General features: G+C 53.4%; 1 protein-coding gene across 2 annotated transcripts in view; it reads left to right on the top strand.

The window, feature by feature from the left end:
• CDCA2 (cell division cycle associated 2) overlaps nucleotides 1-20377 on the top strand; it is a 1069442-nt gene extending 1049065 nt beyond the window's left edge. The window contains exon 16 of one of the 2 annotated variants that reach the window (XM_069617593.1): nucleotides 17946-20377. In XM_069617593.1, the coding sequence (XP_069473694.1) occupies nucleotides 17946-19408 (1463 nt within the window). In that variant the 3' untranslated portion in view covers nucleotides 19409-20377. The remainder of the gene's footprint in view (nucleotides 1-17945) is intronic. The other variant, XM_069617592.1, reaches the window with a different exon arrangement.
• Nucleotides 20378-22140: the final 1763 nt, after the last annotated feature.

Below are 22140 nucleotides of genomic sequence, written 5' to 3'. Positions count from 1 at the left end.
AGGAAGTCATCAAAGCAGTCGACGCTCAGGTCGTCGAAGGACATGCTCGGAGCTCCGGCTTCGAGGACTGTGTCGATGCTGGCGGCGCTGCATCTGACGTCGACGCCGATTTACTCGACGCCGATGCCTATTCTTTCGACGCCGGCGCCGATTCACTCGATGCCTTTCGAGGCCGGGGTGTCGGAGGTACCCCGTGGCACGGGGGAACCCCCGAGGAAGGCTCTGGTTAAGAGCAAGCACTCTCGGCTGCCTTCTTTTCGCCACCTGGAATATATTTCAGAGGTGGATGAGGATTCTGATGGCCTGGTTCCTAGTCAGGTTCCAGATGAAATTGTCTCGGGCCATAGTCAGTTTGACGATTTGAGGTAGTCACTGCATGATGCCAGTGGACTGGACACCTCTCCGGAGGTAGAGTTTTGTAGGCCTGAGCCTGGCTCTCATGCCGATTCCTCGTACCGGCGCCTTATGGCTAGGGTTTCCGAGTACTTTGGATGGTCTGCTCCCCCAGGGGAGTTTGTGCAGGATGATCTCACGGACATCCTTGATGTTGGTCCCCCAACTGACCCGGTACTGCCGTTTCATATGGCTCTACAGAGAAGGGTGGCGGCAGCTTGGACTGATCCGGAGAGTCTCCCGGCGGTGGGCAGGTCCTTGTCGCGAAAATTCCGTCCAGCCAGTAGCGGCCCCTGCTACTTGACCAGGCACCCCACTCCGGAGAGTTTGGTGGTACAGACGGCCACGGCCCCGGCAAAGCAGGCGTCGTATCCTACCATCCCTCCTGATAGGGACGACAAACGTTTTGATGGCTGGGCGAAGAAAGTGTTTTCTTCTGGTGGTATGGCGCTTCAGGCGGCCAACTCGATTTGTGCCTTGTCTCGTTTCACACACACTCTGTGGAACTGTGTTGCGTTAGCGGCTGAACATATTCCCGAAGGGGACGAACGGGATGGTTTCCTTGCTATGGTCCAGGATGGTAAGGATGCCATGTGTGAGTCTGTTCAGTCGGGTTTGGACATGGCTGAATGCGTCAGCAGGTCCATGGCGGCGAGCACCATGATACGCAGGTTTGCGTGGTTGCGGAAGTCGGGGTTTGCTCCCGATGTGCAGTCCCGGCTCCTCAACATGCCTTTTGACGGTGAACACCTTTTTGGCAGCAAGGCTGACGAGAGCCTTGAGAGGTTGCAGACCTCAAAAGCTGCAGCGAAGTCATTGGGCGCTGCAGTCCGCCAACCTCCGCCTTTTCGTCCTAGTGGACAGCAATGGAGGGGTGGTTCCTTTCGCTATTACTCATCCTTCAGTAAAGCGAGAGGAGCTGGCAGTCAAAGAGGCCAACGCAGGGGTACCAGAGGTGGACGACAGAGTACCCGTGGTGCCAAGGCCGCTCGGGCAGTTGCCTCTTTGCCCTCAGGTAAAGCCGCAGCCGCTACCACTCATTCATGAGGCCATGTCCCATGGTTCGCCGGTTGGGGGAAGGCTGGCGCAGCATCTTGTAGAGTGGCGTGCCATTACTTCAGATGTGTGGGTTCTGGAGATCAAAGCCCACAGCTACTGTCTTCCCTTTCGGCACAGGCCTCGCGACAATCCACCGGGGAACCTCTCTTTGCAGAGTCCGTTTCCGCTCCTTGCGCAGGAAATTCAAGCCCTGCTGGAGAAAGGCGCCATAGAACTGGTGCCTGTAGCAGAGTGGAACAAGGGATGGTATTCCCCTTATTTTTTGATTTCGAAGAAAGACGGGGGATTGAGACCCATCGTGGACTTGCGCGGTTTGAACAAACTCCTCAGGAAGGACAAGTTCAAGATGGTTACTCTCTCTCAAGTCCTCCAGGCCCTTCAGCTTCAGGACTGGTTGGTGTCTCTCGACCTCAAGGATGCTTACTTCCATGTGGCGATCCATCCCAAGCACAAGAAGTACCTGAGGTTCGCGGTTGGCGACTTGCACTTTCAGTTTCGGGTCCTGCCGTTCGGATTGACCTCCGCCCAGAGGGTTTTCACAAAGCTCATGGTGGTGGTGGCAGCGCATCTCCAGCAAGGGGGGGATTCACGTCTACCCCTACCTGGACGATTGGTTGATCAGGGGGAGCTCTCCCGAGCAAGTCCTGGATCATCTGTCCGTCACCTGCCACTCCCTTCACAGGCTGGGCTTCTCCCTCAATTTAAAGAAGTCCCATTTGACGCCAACACGGCGGCTCCAGTACATCGGAGCAGTGCTCGACACGTCCCTGGGGCAGTGTTTTTCTCCCCAGGTGAGGGCTCTTCACATTCAGCAGATGGTGCACAAGTTTCAGCATGCCCAGACGCTCCCAGCGTTCGAGTTCTTGAGGTTGCTCGGCCTCATGGCATCCTGCATTCTTCTGGTGCCAGAGGCTCGCCTGCGGATGAGATCTTTGCAGTGGGCACTCAAGATGCAATGGTCGCAGTCCTCCGGCAGGATGTCGGACCCGGTTCAGGTGCCGCCCTCGGGCGCCCGGGACCTTTTGTGGTGGGCCGTCGAAGGCAACTTGATGAAGGGGGCTCCATTTTGGCTTCCCTGGCCAGAGGTGACGATCGTGACGGATGCATCCCTCACGGGATGGGGAGCTCATGCCAACGGGCTGACAGTCAGCGGTCGTTGGTCTCCGTCGGAGTCCAGACTCCATATCAACCTGTTGGAGCTGAGGGCCGTCAGGCTAGCCCTGAAGGCTTTTCTGCCGACTGTGCGAGGAAAGAATGTCCTGATCCTGACGGACAACACAGTGGCCATGCACTACCTCAACAAAAGGGGGGGGGCAGGGTCACTTCCTCTGTGCAGGGAGGCGATGCAGCTCGAGTTCTGGGCCATCCAGCAGGAAGTTTCGATCACGGCAGTTCATCTGGCCGGAGACGAAAACGTGACGGCGGACGCTCTGAGCAGGCAGAGCACGATCTCTCACGAGTGGGAGTTCGCTTAGGAGATTCTCCTGGAGATCTTCGCCCTTTGGGAGACCCCTCAAGTGGATCTCTTCGCCTCCAGTGTCAACCGGAAGTGCGAGAGGTTCTGCTCGTGGGAATTTCCTCCAGAAGGAGCCTTAGGAGATGCGTTTGTGGTGGAGTGGTCATTCCCGCTGCTGTACGCGTTTCCTCCAGTCCCCGTCATCCCGCAAGTGCTGCGGAGGTTACGGAAGTTTGGTTCCCGGATGATCCTCATTGCTCTGGCGTGGGCTCGGAGGACGTGGTACCCGGACCTTCTCGACTTGTCCATCTGCCCTCCACGTCGTCTTCCCTACCGAGACGATCTGCTCTCACGGGAGGGGGGTTAGGTTCTCCATCCAGAGGTCAGATCCCTCAACCTTCACGCTTGGCTTCTGAAAGGTTGAGGTATAAGGATTGGGACCTCCCTGAAGACGTGATGGAGGTGTTGCTCTCGGCCCGAAGGCCAGCAACAAAGTCTCTGTACCGTTCTGGTGCAGAGTTCAGAATGTGGATCCTTTTGCATGTGACATCCCCATGCTTCTGTCCTTTTTACTTTCTTTGGCCCACAGGGGCTTGCAAGTGGGTACCATTAAAGGTTACCTGGCGGCGCTGTCCATCTTTAAGCGCTCGTCTGAAGAGTGTTCCTACTTTAAAATCCCTTTAATTTCACAGTTTCTGAAAGGGCTCACTAATGTGTTCCCTCCGTCACCTTTCCTGGTGCCCGGTTGGGATTTGAACCTTGTTCTTAAGTTTCTTATGGGTGCTCCGTTTGAGCCTTTGCATTCTTGCCCTTTGAGGTTGTTAACTCTGAAAACTGTTTCTGGTTGCGGTTACTTCTGCTCGCAGAGTGAGTGAGTTACAGGCACTTTCAGTTAAGCCACCCTTCACTGTATTTCATAAGGACAGGGTTGTCCTTAGAGTTCGTCCTTCTTTTCTTCCAAAGGTGGTTTCGGAATTTCATTTGGCCCAGAAGGTTGTTCTTCCGGCGTTCTATCCTCCGCATCCTGGTAAGGAAGAGGAGAGGCTCCATAGGCTTGATCCTAGGAGAGCTTTAAGCTTTTATGTTTCACGCATGTCCCGGGTCAGAGTGGACGATCAACTCTTTATTGGTTACGCTGGAAAGCGTTTGGGACAGGCTGTGACGAAACAGACTTTGTCTCGCTCGATTATTTTGGCCATCTCGGAGTGTTACCGCTTGGCGGGTAAGAACCCGCCGGCTGGCTTGCGGGCCCATTCTACCAGGGGTATGGCTGCATCTACTGCCCTGCAGAGGGGTGTTCCTATTGGCAACATCTGTGATGCAGCCACCTGGGCTTCTGTACATACATTTGTACGTCACTATTCCCTCGATTCCATCCGGGGACAGGATCTGGCCTTTGGCAAGGCAGTCCTTTGCTCTATTTGATTGGCAATTCTAAATTTTGATTCTAAATTCTTTCCCTCCTGCTTGCTCTGGTACTGCTTTGGGAGTCTGTCATAGATATGGAATACGTTGGAGGACCCAATCCCCTCGAAGAACAAGTTACTTTCTTACCTGGTAACGTTCTTTCGATGGGATGGTCTGACGACGTATTCCATATCGCTCCCTCCCTGCCTTCCCCGCTGCAGAGTTTCTTTTGCGATTGCAGCTTACGTTCCGCAAGGCTTTGTGTCTGACTGGCAGTTGACTAATGTCACACGTTCTGGGGGAAAAAACTACAACTGAGGCTACGGGCGTCGTGCGTCCTACTTATCACATCGGATGACGTCGGAGGAGGTCCTCGACGACGGCGCATCGACGCAGGACGCCGAAAAAAAATTCCGAAGCAGCACAGCTGTGGTGATTATCTGTCATAGATATGGAATACGTCGTCGGACCATCCCATCGAAAGAACGTTACCAGGTAAGAAAGTAACTTGTTCTTCTTAGTAGTAACCAATCACTGATCTCTGGGTCATACTGCCCCCAACCAATGACTGCCCTCTCCCTAAGCCCCGCCTCTGGCAGCCATCCTCAGATTTTTACCGCATGCTCAAGTGTTGGGAGTCCTTGTGTTTAGCTCTCGAGTTTTTTACTGCGGTTTCACTTTTTTTCAGGAGATTTTCGCATTTTTTCGGTTTAATAGAGCCTCAAGCTCCACCGTTTCTACTTCCGATAACGGGGACCCGTTTCGGAATTCTCTACGCCCCTCAAGGGTGAAGTTTTCATTGAGTTTATACTTCTTGGAGGATTCCGGAAGATCTGTGGCCTACCTCAAAGGACATGGCCCAGGACAAGGGAAGCTCGACGCCCAGATCCAAGCTGTTCAGGTGCTGCCCTGGATGCGGATTACAGAACGTTTTCAAGGAGGACGAGCATTCGCAATGTCTCTACTGCCTCCATGAGGACAAGACGCACGTGGAGAAAGACTGCGTTCTGCAAGAACCTTTTCGGAACGGACCAAACAAGATCGTTGTTCCCGCCTGACCGCCTGGCTGGAGAAGGGCACAGCAGGTGAGAAGGCAAAGAAGTCTGAGAGGGCTTCTAAGTTCTGTGAGGGCGCGACTTGGGGCCCAACAGAAGGCCAAGCACTGCAAGTCCGCGGGCACCGGGAGCGCCGAAAGGTCGGGCTCTTCGGTTGCCAAGCAGGGCGCTACTTCCCCGGCACGTTCGACCACGAGCCAGCCCTCTGGTTCGGGGAAGAGGAAGTCCGAGAACCCGGGTAGGCCGCTGGAGTGGACCCGGTCGATCTCGAAGGAGGAGCGAGGCGCTGACCCTCCCCCCAAGGCGAAGGCCCAGGATGCACCTAAGGTGGTGAGGGCTTTGATCCACCCGGCAAAGGCCTCTACCGAAGTGGTCGCTGCGACCCTGGCGAAGCCGGCTGAGACTACGCCTGTGGAAATGCCCGCCGGGCCCAGAGTATCCCTGCCACCGCGGAGGGATTCCTCTTTCCAGCCCATCGCTAAAACCCCCGTGAAGCCCCCGGCTGAAAAAGAGGGTGGGGGGCGGTGGACATTACAGACTCGGAATCAGCCTCTGAGGAGGAACTGGTGGAAACCGAGAAGGGCCTCAACGAGAGGTCCCCAGGCCTCAACGAGAGGTTCGAGAAGGTTCGATCCCAGGGGGCGGTCCCTGCTGACGTGATCAAAGATAGCGACGATGAACAGGGCCCAGTGGAAGGGCCACCCCGTCCGTCGCAACCATTGCCCGAGCCCCAAGATAGCTAGGCGGCCATTTTGTTGGCACTCCAATCCTTATGCACCGAGATAAGGATGAGATTACCACCCCGAGGGAGGATCCAGAACCAGGCCCGTCGGGAAGCCCTCCTAACAAGCGGAGGAGAGTCCACCCCGCTCTGCCCTTCGTGCCTGCGAGACCGATGGACCCCTCCCCCCCCCCCCCCGGACCCTAGAGAGGATACGGCGACGGATACAGTGATGGGGACGGATGATGACGGCGGCGATGACACAGCACACATCCCGTCGTCGCCATCTTGCTGTCCTCAAGAAACCTTCCACGACACCAGCCAAGAGGGACAGGTACGAGAAGTACCGAGTCCCCGATGCTGCCCCCTTGTGCCTCAGGGCCCAGCCCACTCCGGACTCGGTCGTCTCGGCTGCAGCTAAGAAGAAGGCAGCGGGTGCGGCGGCTTCAACTTCCACCTCCCCGCCGGACAGCGAGGGCAAGAAGTTGGACTCTATGGGACGACGAGTCATCTCGTCGACGGCGACCACGATTAAGGCGGCCAATGCCTTAGCGATCGTGGCCCGCTACGAAAGGGAGCTCTGGTTCAAGATAGCTCCCCTGCTAGACTTCCTGCCTGATGACAAAAGGGCGGAGGCCCTAGAAATTCTGCAGGAAGGCGAGGTGGCGTCGGATCACGCCATAACGGTGGCAACGGACATTGCCGATACCGGATTTCGCCAACTGGGCAACGGAGTTTGACTCCGACGACGAGGATGGCTCAAGGTGACAGACTTTCGCCAGGACGTCCAGACCAGGGTGTTGGACATGCCGTTCGACGGCAACAACCTTTTTGGTAAGGCGGTGGATGAGTCCCTACAGGCCATCAAGACCGACTCGGAGACGGCCCGGGCCCTGGGGGTACTTCAACAGCAGACAAGGTGCCTCCAAAGGATCCAGCGGTGGTTCCTCTACTTACCGCCAGGCGGCCCGCTCCTCTTCTCAGGAGGCCTACAGAGGTCGCGGCAAGCAAGGGGGTTCCCGTCGCCAAGGCGGCAAAGCCGCCTCCAAGCAAGACTGACCCGTCCGGGTTGTCGGGGCCCCCACCAAAGCACCCCGGTGGGAGGCCTGCTGATGAAGGTCATCAGCGTGTGGGAGTCCATCTCCACCGACTGTTAGGTGTTGGACACCCTGGCCAACGGGTACTCGCTGGAATTCCAAAAGAAGTGCCCTTGCATTCCTCCCGTGGCCAGGAAGGAGAATCCCGTCCCTCAACTACTGTCAGAAGTAAAGGCGATGCTCAAGAAAGGTGCCATCAAGCTCGTCCCCAGAGGGCTCCGGGGTCCAGGAGTGTACTCAAGGTACTTCTTCGTCAAGAAGAAGACAGGCGGTTGGCGGCCCATCCTGGACCTGCGTCGCTTAAACAAGTACATTAGGGCACAGAAATTCCAGATGGTCACCCTCCAGCACGTGCTGGGACAGCTGGAGGAAGGCGACTTCCTCTATCGTCTTTAGACCTGGAGGATTCTTACTTCCACATCCCTATCCTAAAAAGGCACAAAAAGTTCCTCAGGTTCGTGGTTCAGGGACGCCACTACCAATTCAGGGCCCTACCGTTCGGATTAAAGTCGGCACCCAGGGTTTTCACCAAGTGCCTGGCACCAGTGGCGGTGTGTCTGCGTCTGCAGGGGATCCACGTTTACCCCTACCTGGACGACTGGCTAATCCGGGCAAGGACAAGGGAACTCGCCCTCGAACACAAGGCGAGGACCGTCTGGTTGCTCACGGAGCTGGGGTTCGCCATCAACTACCCCAAATCCCACCTGATTCCATCGCAGATAGCACTGTTTCTGGGAGCGAAGCTCGATACAGTGGGGCAATTGACCTCCTCTTCAGAGGAGAGGACCAAGACCATCCTGGGCAAGGTGCAGCGCCTGCTAGCCACGGACGTGGCCAGGGTGAGGTCCATCAAGTCTCTTCTCGGGATGATGTCCTCATGCATCTACCTTGTACCCCTTTGCAGCCTTCGGATGCGTCCGCTACAGGAGTTTCTCGACGCCCGCTGGCTCCAAGCGAGGAGCTGTTTCGAGGACAGGATCCCTCTCGACGAGGAGTTCCGTCGGGCGATCTTTTGGTTGGACATCCGTGCTCACCTCACGACAGGCACGGAATTTCAAATCCCGGCGTTTCAGGAGACGGTGACAACGGATGCCTCTCTGGAGGGTTGGGGGGCCCACACCGGAGACCTCCAAGCAAGAGGCCTTTGGCTCCCGGAGGAGAGGTCTCTCCACATCAACATTCTGGAGCTCCGAGCAGTGTTCTGGGCTCTCAAGTCGTTCCTTCTGTCCCTCAAGGGCAAAGTGGTGAGGATCTTCACCAACAACACCACCACGATGTTCTATATACGGAAGCAAGAAGGCACCAGATCCCCAGCCCTATCCAAGGAGGCCCAGGATCTGTGGCATTGGGCCGTCGCCCAAGGGATGTTTCTGGTTCCCTTCCACCTGGCAGGAATAAAAAACACTGTCGTGGACTCACTCAGCCGGGAGCTCCGCTCGTGCCACGAGTGGGAACTGCGCCAGGACCAAGTGGATCGACTCTTCCAACGATGGGGCAAACCCCAGATCGACCTGTTCGCGACGGCGACAAACTCCAAGTGCCAGAGGATCGCCAGCAGGTTCCCACAGCCGAGGAGCATGGGCGATGCTTTCTCATTTCCTTGGGACGGCCTGTTTCTATACGCGTTCCCTCCGTTGCCGTTGCTGCTCTGCCTCATCAACCAGCTCAAGAAGTCCAGGTGCGGAATGATCCTCGTCGCACCGGCGTGGCCGAGGCAGATCTGTTTCCCGGACCTTCTGGACTTGTCAACGTCCCCACTAGTCAAGCTGCCGGCGGACGCGAATCTTCTCTCCAGAGAAGGAGGCGCCATTCTCCATCACGACCCACAGTCGCTGAACTTGCAGGCCTGGCTCCTGCAGCACTAGAGTTTGGAGGGTACGATATCCCGGCTGATTGCAGAGAGGTTCTTGCAAAGGCCAGGGCGTCCTAGACTCTCGTGTTACGGTCATAAGTGGAAGAGGTTCTCTGTCTGGTGTCCTGCACAGAAGATTAACCCTCAGCGGATTACGGCCCCTCAAGTGCTGCCGTACCTACTGTCACTGGCCAAAGCTGGACTGGCTCACGCCTCCATAAAAATACATCTGGCTGCCATCTCCCGATACACCAGGACTACGGGACGGGCATCCTTGTGGTCTCATCGCCTGGTAAAGGAATTCATGAAGGGATTATTCCGATCATTCCCGCCGGTGAAGGCCCCTGCCCCGGTGTGGGAGCTTAATGTGGTGCTGACCAGGCTCATGGGAGCCCCATTCGAGCCTAAGCATTCGGCGCCTTTGAAGTTCCTGTCATGGAAGACAGCGTTCCTCGTGGCCATCACCTCTGCACGACGAGTGGGAGAGATTCAGGCCCTATCTTGCAAGCTTCCATACTTGACTTTTCATGACACAAGGGTAGTGCTGAGGACGCACCCCTCCTTCATGCCCAAGGTGCCGTCGGACTTCCACCTCAACGAGCCCTTGGTGTTACCAGTTTTCTTTCCGTCGCCTTCGACGCCGGCCGAGAGGACTTTGCACTCGCTGGATGTAGCTAGAGCGCTGAAGTTCTACGTGGACCGCACAAAGAGTTTTCGGAAAACGTCACAACTGTTCATGAACTTTGGGTCTGTGAATCAAGGAAAGGCTCTCTCGAAGACTTCCATTTCCCGATGGCTCTCCGGCTGCATCATGCATTGTCACTGGTTGACAAACCGACCGCTGCCCAGCCGTCCGAGAGCCCATTTGACCAGAGCGATCGCTGCTACCACAGCGTTCCTGTCTGGTGTGCCCCTGCTGGACATCTGCAGGGCTGCTACGTGGAGGTCGACGCACACCTTCATAAGATTGTACTGCGTCGATCGGGACTCCAGTGCTGCGCAACTTGTTTGCTTAAGGTGAGCCTGGTGAGGAGGTAAGAGATGCTTAATGTTGAGGTGTTGTATTGCTTAATGTTGAGCCTGTTGCCACCTCCCGTGGTTGTGCATGTGTATACTGCTATGTATTCTTTTATACATGCGAACCCTCCCACCCCTCTGCGGCTCTTCACTTGGTCATTCTGCCACTTGGCGTGCTACCAAATCTGAGGATGGCTGCCAGAGGCGGGGCTTAGGGAGAGGGCAGTCATTGGTTGGGGGCAGTATGACCCAGAGATCAGTGATTGGTTACTACTAAGAAAGACAGATCAGAAACGAAACTGATACTGATTTTTTCTTTACTGAGGGTTCCCAGCCTGACGACGGGGAATATTCATGAGCATGTGAATCCATGCCAGACCCATGCTGGAGAACAACAGTTACAGGTAAGTAACTTGTTCCTTGCCTCTTTCATCATCTTCCTTGGCTCAGTAGTGTTGTCTGTGTGACGTGGGGAGGAATTATGGGAGCTGTAGTTTCCCATTAAATAGTTAGGGACAGGGGTTAGATGGGCTGTGGAAAAACTGTGATACCATGTCTCACCACGGGTGCTTCTCCCCACCCCCTACCCAGGTGATCCTCCCTCGCTTGTCCACCCAAACAGTCTGGATCCAAAAATGATGGCCTTTCTCTGGCCACCTTAGTACGGGATCCCCAGGGGCTAGGTTGTGAAACGCCCTCTGGTTTTTCATAGTTTATCGGGCACTTTACAGTGCTATGCCTATTGTGCACCGGCAAGCTTTGGCTCACAGTAAAGTGTCAGTTGGATTCCTCCTCGAGCTCGGTGACGGAGTGGGGGGAGGGACTTCTCACAAAGGTTGCTTCTTTGTGTTGTGTTTTTGAGGCAATGCTGCCTGGGGTTGAATACATGATAAAATCATTGAACCATGCTGGAGGTTTTCAGGGACAGTCCCTATGCGCCCGCTTCAGATGACACTGACATGGGACACACACCCACTTCCACCTGACTGGTGCAACTAGTCATCCTGAGAGCTCATACTGGTCTTCTTCCGATACAGGACTAGAAAAGTCCTAATCAGAATTCCTCTGCTCACCATCGCTCTGCTATCTTTCCCTTGCTGCAATCCCACCTGCCGCTTTGGACAGGAGGGAATACACTGGTGGGGTCTTGTGGTATTGCCTCCCCAGAAAGGCTTCTCATTCACATGACCCCCCCACAGACAGCACTTATTGCATTTCCTTCCTTTATCAATGGTAACTTCTCCAGCATGGGGTCTGGCATGGATTCACATGCTCATGAATATTCCCCGTCGTCAGGCTGGGAATCCTCGGTAAAGAAAAAACCAGTATCAGTTTCGTTTCTGATCTGTCTTTCGTAGCAATAACCAATCACTGGTCTCTGCGTCATACTGACCACAGCCAATGACTGCCCTCTACCTAAGCACCGCCTCTGGCAGCCATCTTCAGATTTTTACCGCACGTTCATGTGTTGGGATCCTCGTGCTATTGCTCTCGAGCGTTAGTGCTATTTTTTTCACGTTTTTTCGGTCAAAAGAGCCTCAAGCTCCACCGACTCTCCATCCGATCAACGGGGACCCGTGTCGGATTCGTCTGCGCCCCTCAAGGGTGAAGATTTCGTCGAGCTACGCTTTTGGAGGATTCCAGAAGTTTCTCAGGCCCGGATATGGCCCAGGAGAAGGGAAGCTCGACGCCCGGAAAGCTGTTCAGGATCTGCCCTGGATGCCAGCTGCAGAACGTCTTTAAGGAGGACGAACACTCCTTTTGTCTCTACTGCTTACATGAGGACAAGACGCACGTGGAGAAGGACTGTGCGTTTTGCGGCACGAGACTACCGTTGCCGACGGAGGAACCTCTCCCGTCGGGGGATCCTGAACCGGGACCTTCTGGCGCTCCCCCGCACAAGAAAAGAAGGATTCACCCTCCACCTCCTTTACAGCCGTCGCGCCCCGTCCAGCCCTCCTCCCCGTCCACCCGAGGGGATGATACGGGGACTGACACGGCAGCGACGGGTACGGACGACGAGGTGTACGACGAGGATCTACCGTCGTCACCTCCCACCAGGGTTTCTCCTCCCGACAAGATTGGATCGTTCCACTCCATGATCGCCAGGGCATCCGAGCTTTTCCAACTCTGCCCTGAGGAGAAGAAAAAGGAAGGATTCCTTTATCAACGGCGCGAGGCCAAGAGGAAGACGGTCCTCGCGGTGCCTCTACTGGACGACATTTGGGATGAGGGCCTCGCCCTCCTCAAGAACCCTTCCACGACGCCAGCTAGAAGAGACCGGTACGAGAAGAAGTACTGGGTCCCGGACGCGGCCCCCCTGTGCCTCCGGGCGCAGCCTACCCCGGACTCCGTCATCTCCGCGGCGGCCAGGAAGAAAGCGGGGGGGGGGGGTGCGGCCTCCACATCGACTTCCCCACCGGACGGCGAGGGAAAGAAATGGGACGCAGGGTCGTCTCGTCGGCAGCGACGACGATTAAAGCGGCCAACGCCTTGGCTATCGTGGCCCGCTACGACAGGGAGCTATGGTACAAACTGGCTCCCCTGCTGGACTTCCTACCGGACGACAAGAGGGCGGATGCCCTGAAGATCCTACAGGAAGGCGAGGTGGCGTCGGACCACGCCATCACTATTGCGACGGACATCGCCGACACTGGGTTTCGCCAGTTGGGCAACGGCGTGTGCCTTAGGCGGTGTGGATGGCTCAAGGCTACGGACTTCCGTCAAGACGTACAGACCAGAGTCCTGGACATGGCGTTCGATGGGAACAACCTGTTTGGGAAAACAGTGGACGATTCCCTCCAGGCCATTAAAGCGGACACAGAGACGGCCCGGGCCCTTGGGGTTCTGCAGCAACGACGGACGCCCTTTCGGAGCAGCGGAGGCATGGGTGCCTCCAAAGGTTCCGGCGGCGGTTTCTCCACCTACCGTCAAGCGGCCCGCTCGTCGTCTCAGGAGGCCTACAGAGGACGAGGCAAGTCCGGCGGACCCCGCCGTCGTCGCCAAGGAGGTCAAGGCGGCAAAGCCTCGTCGAAACAGGATTGAACCGGCCGTGGGGTCGGGCCCCCACCGAAGCACCCCGGTGGGAGGCCGGCTGGCGAGCTTCGTCAGCGTGTGGGAGTCCATCTCCACCGACCGTTGGGTGCTGGACGCCTTAGCCCGGGGACACGCGCTCGAGTTTCAAAGAAGGTGCCCGCGCGTCCCCCCCGTGGCCAGGAAAGAGCTTCACGTCCCTCAGCTTCTCCTGGAGGTAAAGGCGATGCTCAGGAAGGGCGTCATCGAACTCGTCCCAAAGAGGCTTCGGGGCTCCGGAGTTTACTGAAGATACTTCCTCGTGAAGAAGACGGGAGGATGGCGCCCCATCCTAGACCTGCGACGTCTGAACAAATTCATCAAGGCGCAGAAGTTCCGGATGGTCACCCTCCAGCACGTCCTGGGTCAGCTGGAGGAAGGAGACTTCCTGTCGTCGTTGGATTTGGAGGATGCCTACTTCCATATTCCCATCCTAAAGGGGCACCGAAAATTCCTCAGGTTTGTGGTCCAAGGGCGTCACTACCAGTTCAAAGCCCTCCCCTTCGGACTATGGTCGGCACCCAGGGTATTTACCAAGTGCCTTGCACCGGTGGCGGCGCAGCTGCGCCGCGAGGGGATCCACGTCTACCCCTACCTGGACGACTGGCTCATCCGAGCCAAGACGAGGGAGCTCGCCGTGGAGCACACGGCGAGGACCGTCCAACTTCTCACGGACCTGGGATTCTCCGTGAACTACGCCAAGTCCCACCTGGTACCCGCGCAAAACGCACTGTTTCTGGGAGCGAAGCACGACAGTGTCCCTTCTGGCCTCCCCGTCGGAGGAAAGGACCAGGTCCATCCTGGGCAAGGTACAGCGGATGTTGGTTTCCGACGCGGCCAAGGTGAGGTCCATCAAGTCCCTCCTCGGAATGATGTCTTCTTGCATCTACCTCATTCCCATGTGCAGGCTCCGGATGCGCCCGTTGCAGGAGTTCCTGGACGCGCGCTGGATCCAAACGACGGGCGGCTTCGAGGAAAGGATCACTCTCGACGAGAGTTTCCGCCGAGCGGTCCGGTGGTGGGGCACCCGCGCGCATCTGACGGCGGGCATGGACTTCCAGACCCCAGACCACCAGGAGACAGTGACCACGGATGCCTCCCTGGAAGGGTGGGGAGCGCACACCGAAAATCTGCACGCGAGAGGCCTTTGGCTCCCGACGGAGAAGTCCCTCCATATCAACGTCTTGGAGCTCCGTGCAGTGTTCTGGGCCCTCAGGTCCTTCCTTCCGTCCCTCAAGGGCAAGGTGGTGAGGATCTTCACCGACAACACCACCAACATGTTTTACATCAGGAAACAGGGCGGAACCAGGTCCCCAGCACTGTCCAAGGAGGCGCAGGACCTGTGGCATTGGGCCGTCGCCCAAAGGATGTTTCTGGTGCTGTTTCATCTGGCAGGGATAAAAAACACCATCGCCAACTCACTCAGCAGGGAGCTGCGCTCGTGCCACGAGTGGGAACTACGGCAGGATCTAGTGGATCGCCTCTTCCATGGGGTCGGACAGACCCCAGATCGACCTGTTCGCGACGGCGACGAACTCCAAGTGCCGGAGGTTCGCCAGCAGGTTTCCCCAGGCGAGGAGCATGGGCGATGCTTTCTCGTTCCCCTGGGAGGGCCTGTTCCTCTACGCGTTCCCTCCTTTGCCACTGCTAATCCGGCTCGTCAACCAGCTCAAGAGGTCACGGTGCAGGATGATCCTCGTCGCACCTGCGTGGCCGAGGCAGATATGGTTCCCGGACCTTCTGGACTTATCAGCGTCCCCGCCAATCAAGCTGCCGGTGGACGCGGATCTACTCTCCAGGGAAGGAGGCGCCATCCTCCACCACGACCCGAAATCGCTGAACTTGCAGGCCTGGCTCCTGCAGCGCTAGAGTTTGGAGGATACGACATACCGGCCGACTGCAGAGAGGTTCTTGCAAAGGCCAGGGCGTCCTCGACTCTTAAATGCTACGGACACAAATGGAAGAGGCTCTCTGTCTGGTGCCACGCACAGAAAATTAACCCTCTACGGATTACGGCTCCCCAGGTACTGCCGTACCTGCTGACACTGGCCAAAGCTGGACTGGCACACGCGTCCATCAAGATTCATCTTGCTGCGATCTCCCGATACACCAGAACCACGGGCCGGACGTCCTTGTGGTCTCATCGTCTGGTGAAAGAGTTCATGAAGGGACTGTTCAGATCGTTCCCGCCGGTGAAGGCTCCGGCCCCGGCGTGGGAGCTCAACGTGGTGCTGACCAAGCTCATGGGACCTCCGTTCGAGCCTCTGCACTCGGCCCCGTTGAAGTTTCTGTCGTGGAAAACAGCGTTTCTTGTGGCCATCACCTCCGCACGACGGGTGGGAGAGATCCAGGCCCTTTCCTGCAAGGCCCCGTACTTGACTTTTCACGACACTAGGGTAGTGCTCAGGACGCACCCTTCCTTCATGCCCAAGGTACCGTCGGACTTCCATCTCAACGAACCCTTGGTGTTGCCTGTGTTCTTCCCGTCGCCTTCGTCGCCGGCTGAGAGGACTTTGCACTCGCTGGATGTGGCTAGAGCGCTGAAGTTCTACGTGGACCGCACAAAGTGTTTTCGGAAGACGTCGCAACTCTTTGTGAATTTTGGACCTGTCAATCAGGGGAAGGCTCTCTCGAAGGCTTCCATTTCCAGATGGCTCGCCGGCTGTATCATGTACTGTCATCGGTTGGCAAACCGACCGCTGCCTGGCCGTCCGAGAGCCCATTCCACCAGAGCGATCGCAGCCACCACGGCGTTCCTTTCTGGTGTGCCCCTGCTGGACATATGCAGGGCTGCTACGTGGAGGTCGACGCACACCTTCACGAAATTCTACTGCGTCGATCGGGATTCCAGGGAGGAGTCCAGGGTCGGCCAAGCAGTGCTGCGCAACCTGTTCGCCTGAGGTGAGCCTGGTGAGGAGGTAAGGTGCTTAATGTTGGGTTTGATGTAATGCTTAATGTTGAGCCTTTGCCACCTCCCGTGGTTGTGCATGTGTGTACTGCTATGTATTCTTTATTCATGAGCATGTGAATCCATGCCAGACCCCATGCTGGAGAAGGAACAAGTTACTTACCTGTAACTGTTGTTCTCCAGCATGGGTCTGGCATGGATTCACATGCGAACCCTCCCGCCTACCCCTCTGCGGCTCTTCACTTGGTCATACTGCCACTTCACGTGCTTCCAAATCTGAAGATGGCTGCCAGAGGCGGTGCTTAGGTAGAGGGCAGTCATTGGCTGTGGTCAGTATGACGCAGAGACCAGTGATTGGTTATTGCTACGAAAGACAGATCAGAAACGAAACTGATACTGGTTTTTTCTTTACCGAGGATTCCCAGCCTGACGACGGGGAATATTCATGAGCATGTGAATCCATGCCAGACCCATGCTGGAGAACAACAGTTACAGGTAAGTAACTTGTTCCATATCATTCCCCTACTCCCTTCACTTTTCTCGACCTAAAGTACACTGACTTGCCCTTGAACGCCTTGAAGTTGTGCATCTTCACCACGTCACACAGTTTTGTGCTATTTTTGAGAGGGTTAATGAACCATTTTCCACCACGCTAGTTTGTTTTTCCTGCATGGGATTTGAACCTTGTTCTAATGTTTTGAGGGGGTCCTGTGTTTGAGCTGTTGCATGTGTACCCTTTGAGGTAGCTCCACTGTGATGTTTCTGGTTGCCATTGCCTCTGTACTGTGGTGGTGTGAGCTCCAAGCTTGGTCTTTCTAGACTCCTTACCTAGTCTCCTAAAGGAGAAAGTGGCTTTAAGAGTGAGACAGTCTTTCCTTCCCAACATTTTCACAGTCTCTGTAGATACATGTTCTACTCTTCCCTTGGCCTCCTTCATCTAAGACAGGGTGGAGGCTTCAAAGTCTGGGCATCACAAGTGCTTTTGAGGGATATCAGAGGACACAAGCTGTTCGCCATTGGTCCAGCTGTTAGGGCTGTTACCAATAGACCCTGTCTGTGTGGTGTTCTTTGCATTCTTGAATGCTGCAATCTTGCAACAGTGCCTGCAGTTCTCCTACCCTTTTCTACCATTCACAGCTTACCTTGCTTGGACCTGGTGCTTCCCTGTTGTGGGCCTCAAGCGACTATGTAGGCTTCTCTGTGCACATCAAGCTAACAATTTCCTGGATTTTTCTTTCGGTCAGCCCGCTTTGTTTGTGTAGTGTACTCCAATGTTTCCTGGCGTTGGTTCCTTGCACTCCTACATGTTCTCTACTTTTTGGGAGTCTTTCTAGAAATCTGTGGATTACAGAATCCATTAGAACAACAAATTACTTGCCTTCTGTATGCAGTGTTCTTTTTGATGGATTGGACGTTCCTCAAATATTTCGAATAGCCCTCGAAACATACCCCGTCATACTGATTGCTTTTAACTTATTGTAGTTCTCTGTTCCTCAGCCTCTAAGTGCACGGGGGAGATCCGAGGAACTGGGACCATATGACAAAGCCAGCTCCACCATTCATGCCTTTGCATTTACAGTTATGAGTGCAAATAACAGAGATGCAGTGCAACCCGGGTGGCTGAAAGTTCGCTTTCCAAATTGTGAATTGTTTGGTTGATATATTTAACATGAGTGATCTGTGGGAGGAAGGACTGGCCCATCAAAGAGCATTTCTGAAGGAAAGTCATTTGTTGTTTACAGAATTGCAGCATGTAAATGCAACCTCAAAGATCAAGATTAGAAAAGCTATCATTACATAATAGTTGCTTTTTGTTTCATTGGTCACCTTTAATTACATGTTCATGTGCAATATGTGTACTGATGTATTATTGATGATTAATACTATGCTTTTCGTTTGTTTGAGCAGCAGTAGAGGATTTATCCATGTCCAGTGATGACAACAGAATGCCAGTCACCAACCGAAAAGTTATGAGGAAGAAGAGATCAGCACGAGGGACTGGACAGTATTATACAGATAGTTCTGATGACTCCTCTGAGGAGCCGCAGAGTGACCAAGTAAATGAGAATGATGAAGCGTCACTGATGGACAAATCGGTGGATGAACAGGAATCAGTGAGTCCTCAAATCTCAGTTAAGGATCAAAGCTTTCAAGAAGATGAAAGCCCAACCCCGGATGTGGAAATTGCATTGCCCCTCTCTATTGAAATAGCCAACACATCAGAAGTCGACACTACTCTTTATGATGTCGAGAAAAATGCGCAACCTCTGGCTCTGAATCCTCAAGAAATATGTGGGCATGCATCCAATGAGGAGTCTTCCTCAGTAACAATAGAAAACATACATTCCCAGCTGACTGAAGCAGAACCCCCAGAGAATATGTCCAGTGGCCTTGTACTCCTTCCTGCAACACATACAAATAACTCTCGAAGGAGGCAAAGCAGACGGCTTAGTCTTCAGGTTTCCACGTCTAGCGCTGCAACAGTTGACTGCTCTATGCAAAATCCATCAGTAACCAAACCTACACAATCATTTCCAAGAATAAAAAAAGTGAGGCGTGTGTCTTGTGAGACCTCCCAGGCTGCTGATGATGCTTCAGTAAGGGTGCAGGCATTGGAGAAGCACACCTCCCTGCCTGCAAGAACCGATGACGTGGGCATGCCCGGAGGTGCTTGCACCAGCTATAGCCAAGATTATGTTTTTCCCATGATAACTGATGCAGTGGTAGGGAAAATCAAGTGTTCAAAGAACAATAGAAGGAACACCATTTTCTGTTTTCACCCAGATAATATTTTGGAGACAATGTCTGCAGCAGCTAACCCTGTTTTGCCTATTCCGCCTCAGGAGCTGGACAGTAGATTGGTATCTACATGTAAAGATGAACCAGAAGCTTGTACAAGTGACGACAACTTCAACATAGAGGAGACCCTTCAAAGTGGGAAGACTACAGATAGGTCTGTGAGGCGGAGCATGAGACTACGTAGAGGTTCAGGAGTAGTTGGGCTCAACTGGGTCCACGAGTCCACCCCAGAAAAGGAAGCCCACAAAGTTCCCAACACGAGTCGGAAACTAAGAAGAAGTTTTGTGAATGCTTCCACCCTGAAGGAAAAGAATTCGCCAACACCAAAAATAGCTTTATTTTTATCACCAGGTAAAGGAAATTTTGAGCAGCATACTCTTTTCTGCATTTCTGGAAAACCCAGTCGCAGAAGAACCCTGTGTTCATCGACCATACTACAAACCTCAAATATTGATGTGCTGAAAATCAAAAAAGGAAGACGCTCATTCAAAGTTAAAGCAGCAATGGGTTCAGTGAAAACCGATGAATTAGAGCCAACTACTGGGAACCAGGCAAAAAGTGAACCAGTCTAGAATCCAGAATTGGAGAAAAGGTATTTTATTGTAAGAGGTAACTGGTTCATAGCCTATTCTCTTCATACATCCGCACTACTCAAGGTGATGCTGATGGCTGGACCTTGTAATTGTTCTTTCCTGTCCACAGAACCATTCTCACTAGAGAGGGTGTTGTCAAAAGAATTCTGCTATTCCACGAAAATGACAAGGTTGAGTCCTTCACCAAAATATAAAAGTTTGCATCGTGGGTTGGGGCAGATGTATAAAACGTTTATAGGGAAGGTACAGAATCTTCTGGGACTGTCGAATAGCCTGAGAGGTTAGTGTGGGAATGAACTCTAATGAACATTGACGTCCCAAGTTCTTTGAAATGGAAACTGCTGCACTTGATCGGCTGCAAGTAATACCATTGTGACTATATTGACTTCTCCAACAAGCCCTGTTCTCATCGCAACCATGTTCTTTTTGGATCTCGATTGACTTGAATCTCTAACCCAGAAGCCACTCATTAGCTTGTCAGTAAACCATTTGTGTCCAAATATATCCTATGCACCATTCCTTTTTGATCACGTCCATCATGCAGAACCTCTATAGATCCATCCACAAAGCTGAGAGTTATTCTGCAACGGATGGTATGCCATTCTTGCTTCCTTGACCAGTTGTTTAGTCTCACTAACTACAACCATCAACTGATGAAGCTAGTGTTGCCTATAAGATGGAATGTCTTAATTTGACCTGTTCATTGAATGAGCCCTACCGCTTGCACATTTATTAAGAGACATGAATCATGCTGCATCGATGAAAAGCTAAAGATCTGCATTGTTTACTATAAATTAACATTTCTATCTTGCAGCATGTTTTGTACACCCCAAAATGTTGCAAACCTTTTTCGTGCGTGATACCCTTACTTTGGTGTTGAACTTGTGCTATTGCAAGCAATCCTAAATACACTGCTGTCTATTAAAAATGTGCCAATTCCTAAAATGATTAATGGAAAACTGCAGCTTCTTCAGAAGTGTACCCATTCTTGACATTTCCTAGGCTCCAACGGAAGCTTTTCAGTAACACAAGTCACCCTGCCTTGCTCTTTAATTGTGGCAGCTTCACTAGTGATGCCACTAGAGCAGAGCTGCCTGTGACCTTGTTTCAACATTCCAGTACTCCTGATGCGTTTGTTGGCAGTTTAGCTACACTAGATTATCTTAAACACAGCCGATGTGCCGAATGTTTCTAATAAGATGCCTTCGTCCTGCAGTGTCCACTTAAAGCGCAGACTGGCTACAGATTCTTTCCAACCGTCACTGTCTGCAATGATGTGGCTCGGCACGCGTTTTGCTCAGGTCATTCGTGCTCATAGCACCAGAAATGTCTAAGCCAGTGGGGAACAGCACATTAGGTTTTCACTCGTTGCGGTTTTTGGAACGCAACCTACAGGTTTCTCATTTGCTACATTATTTCCCCTCAGACTTGAGTTTCAAGCTGCATTGACTGCAAGTAGCAAAAACTGGTGCAGATCCCCAACAGTTCTGTTTGTAAGCCCAGTTCATGATGGTGCCCTGCAGCCCTTGCCAGCGGATGCACATGAAGGATGTCTGAGAGCTGGTTTCTAAAATCTTCATGATCCTTCACAAGTGACTGTGAATTGATCTCCTCCCACCCTCTCCATGTGAACTTACGCACTGGTCCCCATGACACTGAAGTATCCTGCCAAATTCTGATGGGGGAGAAGAAGAAAAAAGAAACCAAATGCACTACTGTAGCTATTTCTCCTGTCACCGACCTTAATTATCCAGAAAAACTGTCACGTAAGTCTCGGGACTGCTAATTTAGTACCCTTCCCTATAGCCTACGCTACCCCGCCATAGTGAGTGCATTAGGTTGCAAATGCGGAAGGAGGTTGAGGCTGTGTCACTGGAGCATTGGGCTGATGCACCTTTTGTGGTCAGCAGATTCCCTTCAGGCACATACATCACTTGCTCCTCATAACTGGCCTGCAGCCTATCAATGCAAAACATGGCATCTAGCGACAGTGCTCCGATTTCCCCCTTTTTCCCTTCTCCTGCAACGGAACATGTTTTTTGCTTCCAGGAGGCCTTGTTTTATTTATTTTTTTGGCTTGCCAGGATGGTTTCTAGTCTGCCATTTCTCTTCCCTGAGTGCTATGCCACAAAGGAACAGGATCCTGATGTTGCAGATTGAATTAGGGCCAATAGACCCAACTAGGATTGTAGTTTCACGGACTTTCCACTTGGTGTTATCAACAACCCTTTTCAAATGGCTGTAGTAAATGTCTTTGACTGAATTGTGGCTCCTTCAGTGGATAGTAAGACGCATGATGCTACAATAGAAGTATACACCTTTGCTCAGCAGGAATGGATACTATGCTGTCTCATTATGAGACACTGAATATGGCAGCTTCATCTCTTTGGAGGTGTACCCGTTCTGGGCACCTGCCAGGCTGCAAAGGGGGATGCTCTGCACAAGTTTCAAAAATATTGCTTGGATCCATTTGCTAGCGTGAGTTTTCGGATTTGGTCGCTCTGTCCTTCAGAAATTTCTACTGTTGGTTCCTCACTCTCCTTAGTCCTACCTTTTTGTATATTGCTAAGGATACATTTCAACAGATGGGAAATTAGTAAGAGGAAGGTACCCATTAGAAGAACAAGTCGATTACCTTTGGTATTCTGATGAATGTCCTTCCCACATTTATTACCCCTCTCTTCTTACCCCGCTTATTTTAATGTGACTCA

The sequence above is a fragment of the Ambystoma mexicanum genome, chromosome 10 (assembly GCF_040938575.1).
Source record: "Ambystoma mexicanum isolate Mex_15411 chromosome 10, UKY_AmexF1_1, whole genome shotgun sequence".
In the NCBI taxonomy this organism is placed as follows: domain Eukaryota; kingdom Metazoa; phylum Chordata; class Amphibia; order Caudata; family Ambystomatidae; genus Ambystoma; species Ambystoma mexicanum.
Note: the sequence above shows the minus strand (reverse complement) of the source record. Positions and strands in the feature narration are given on the sequence as shown.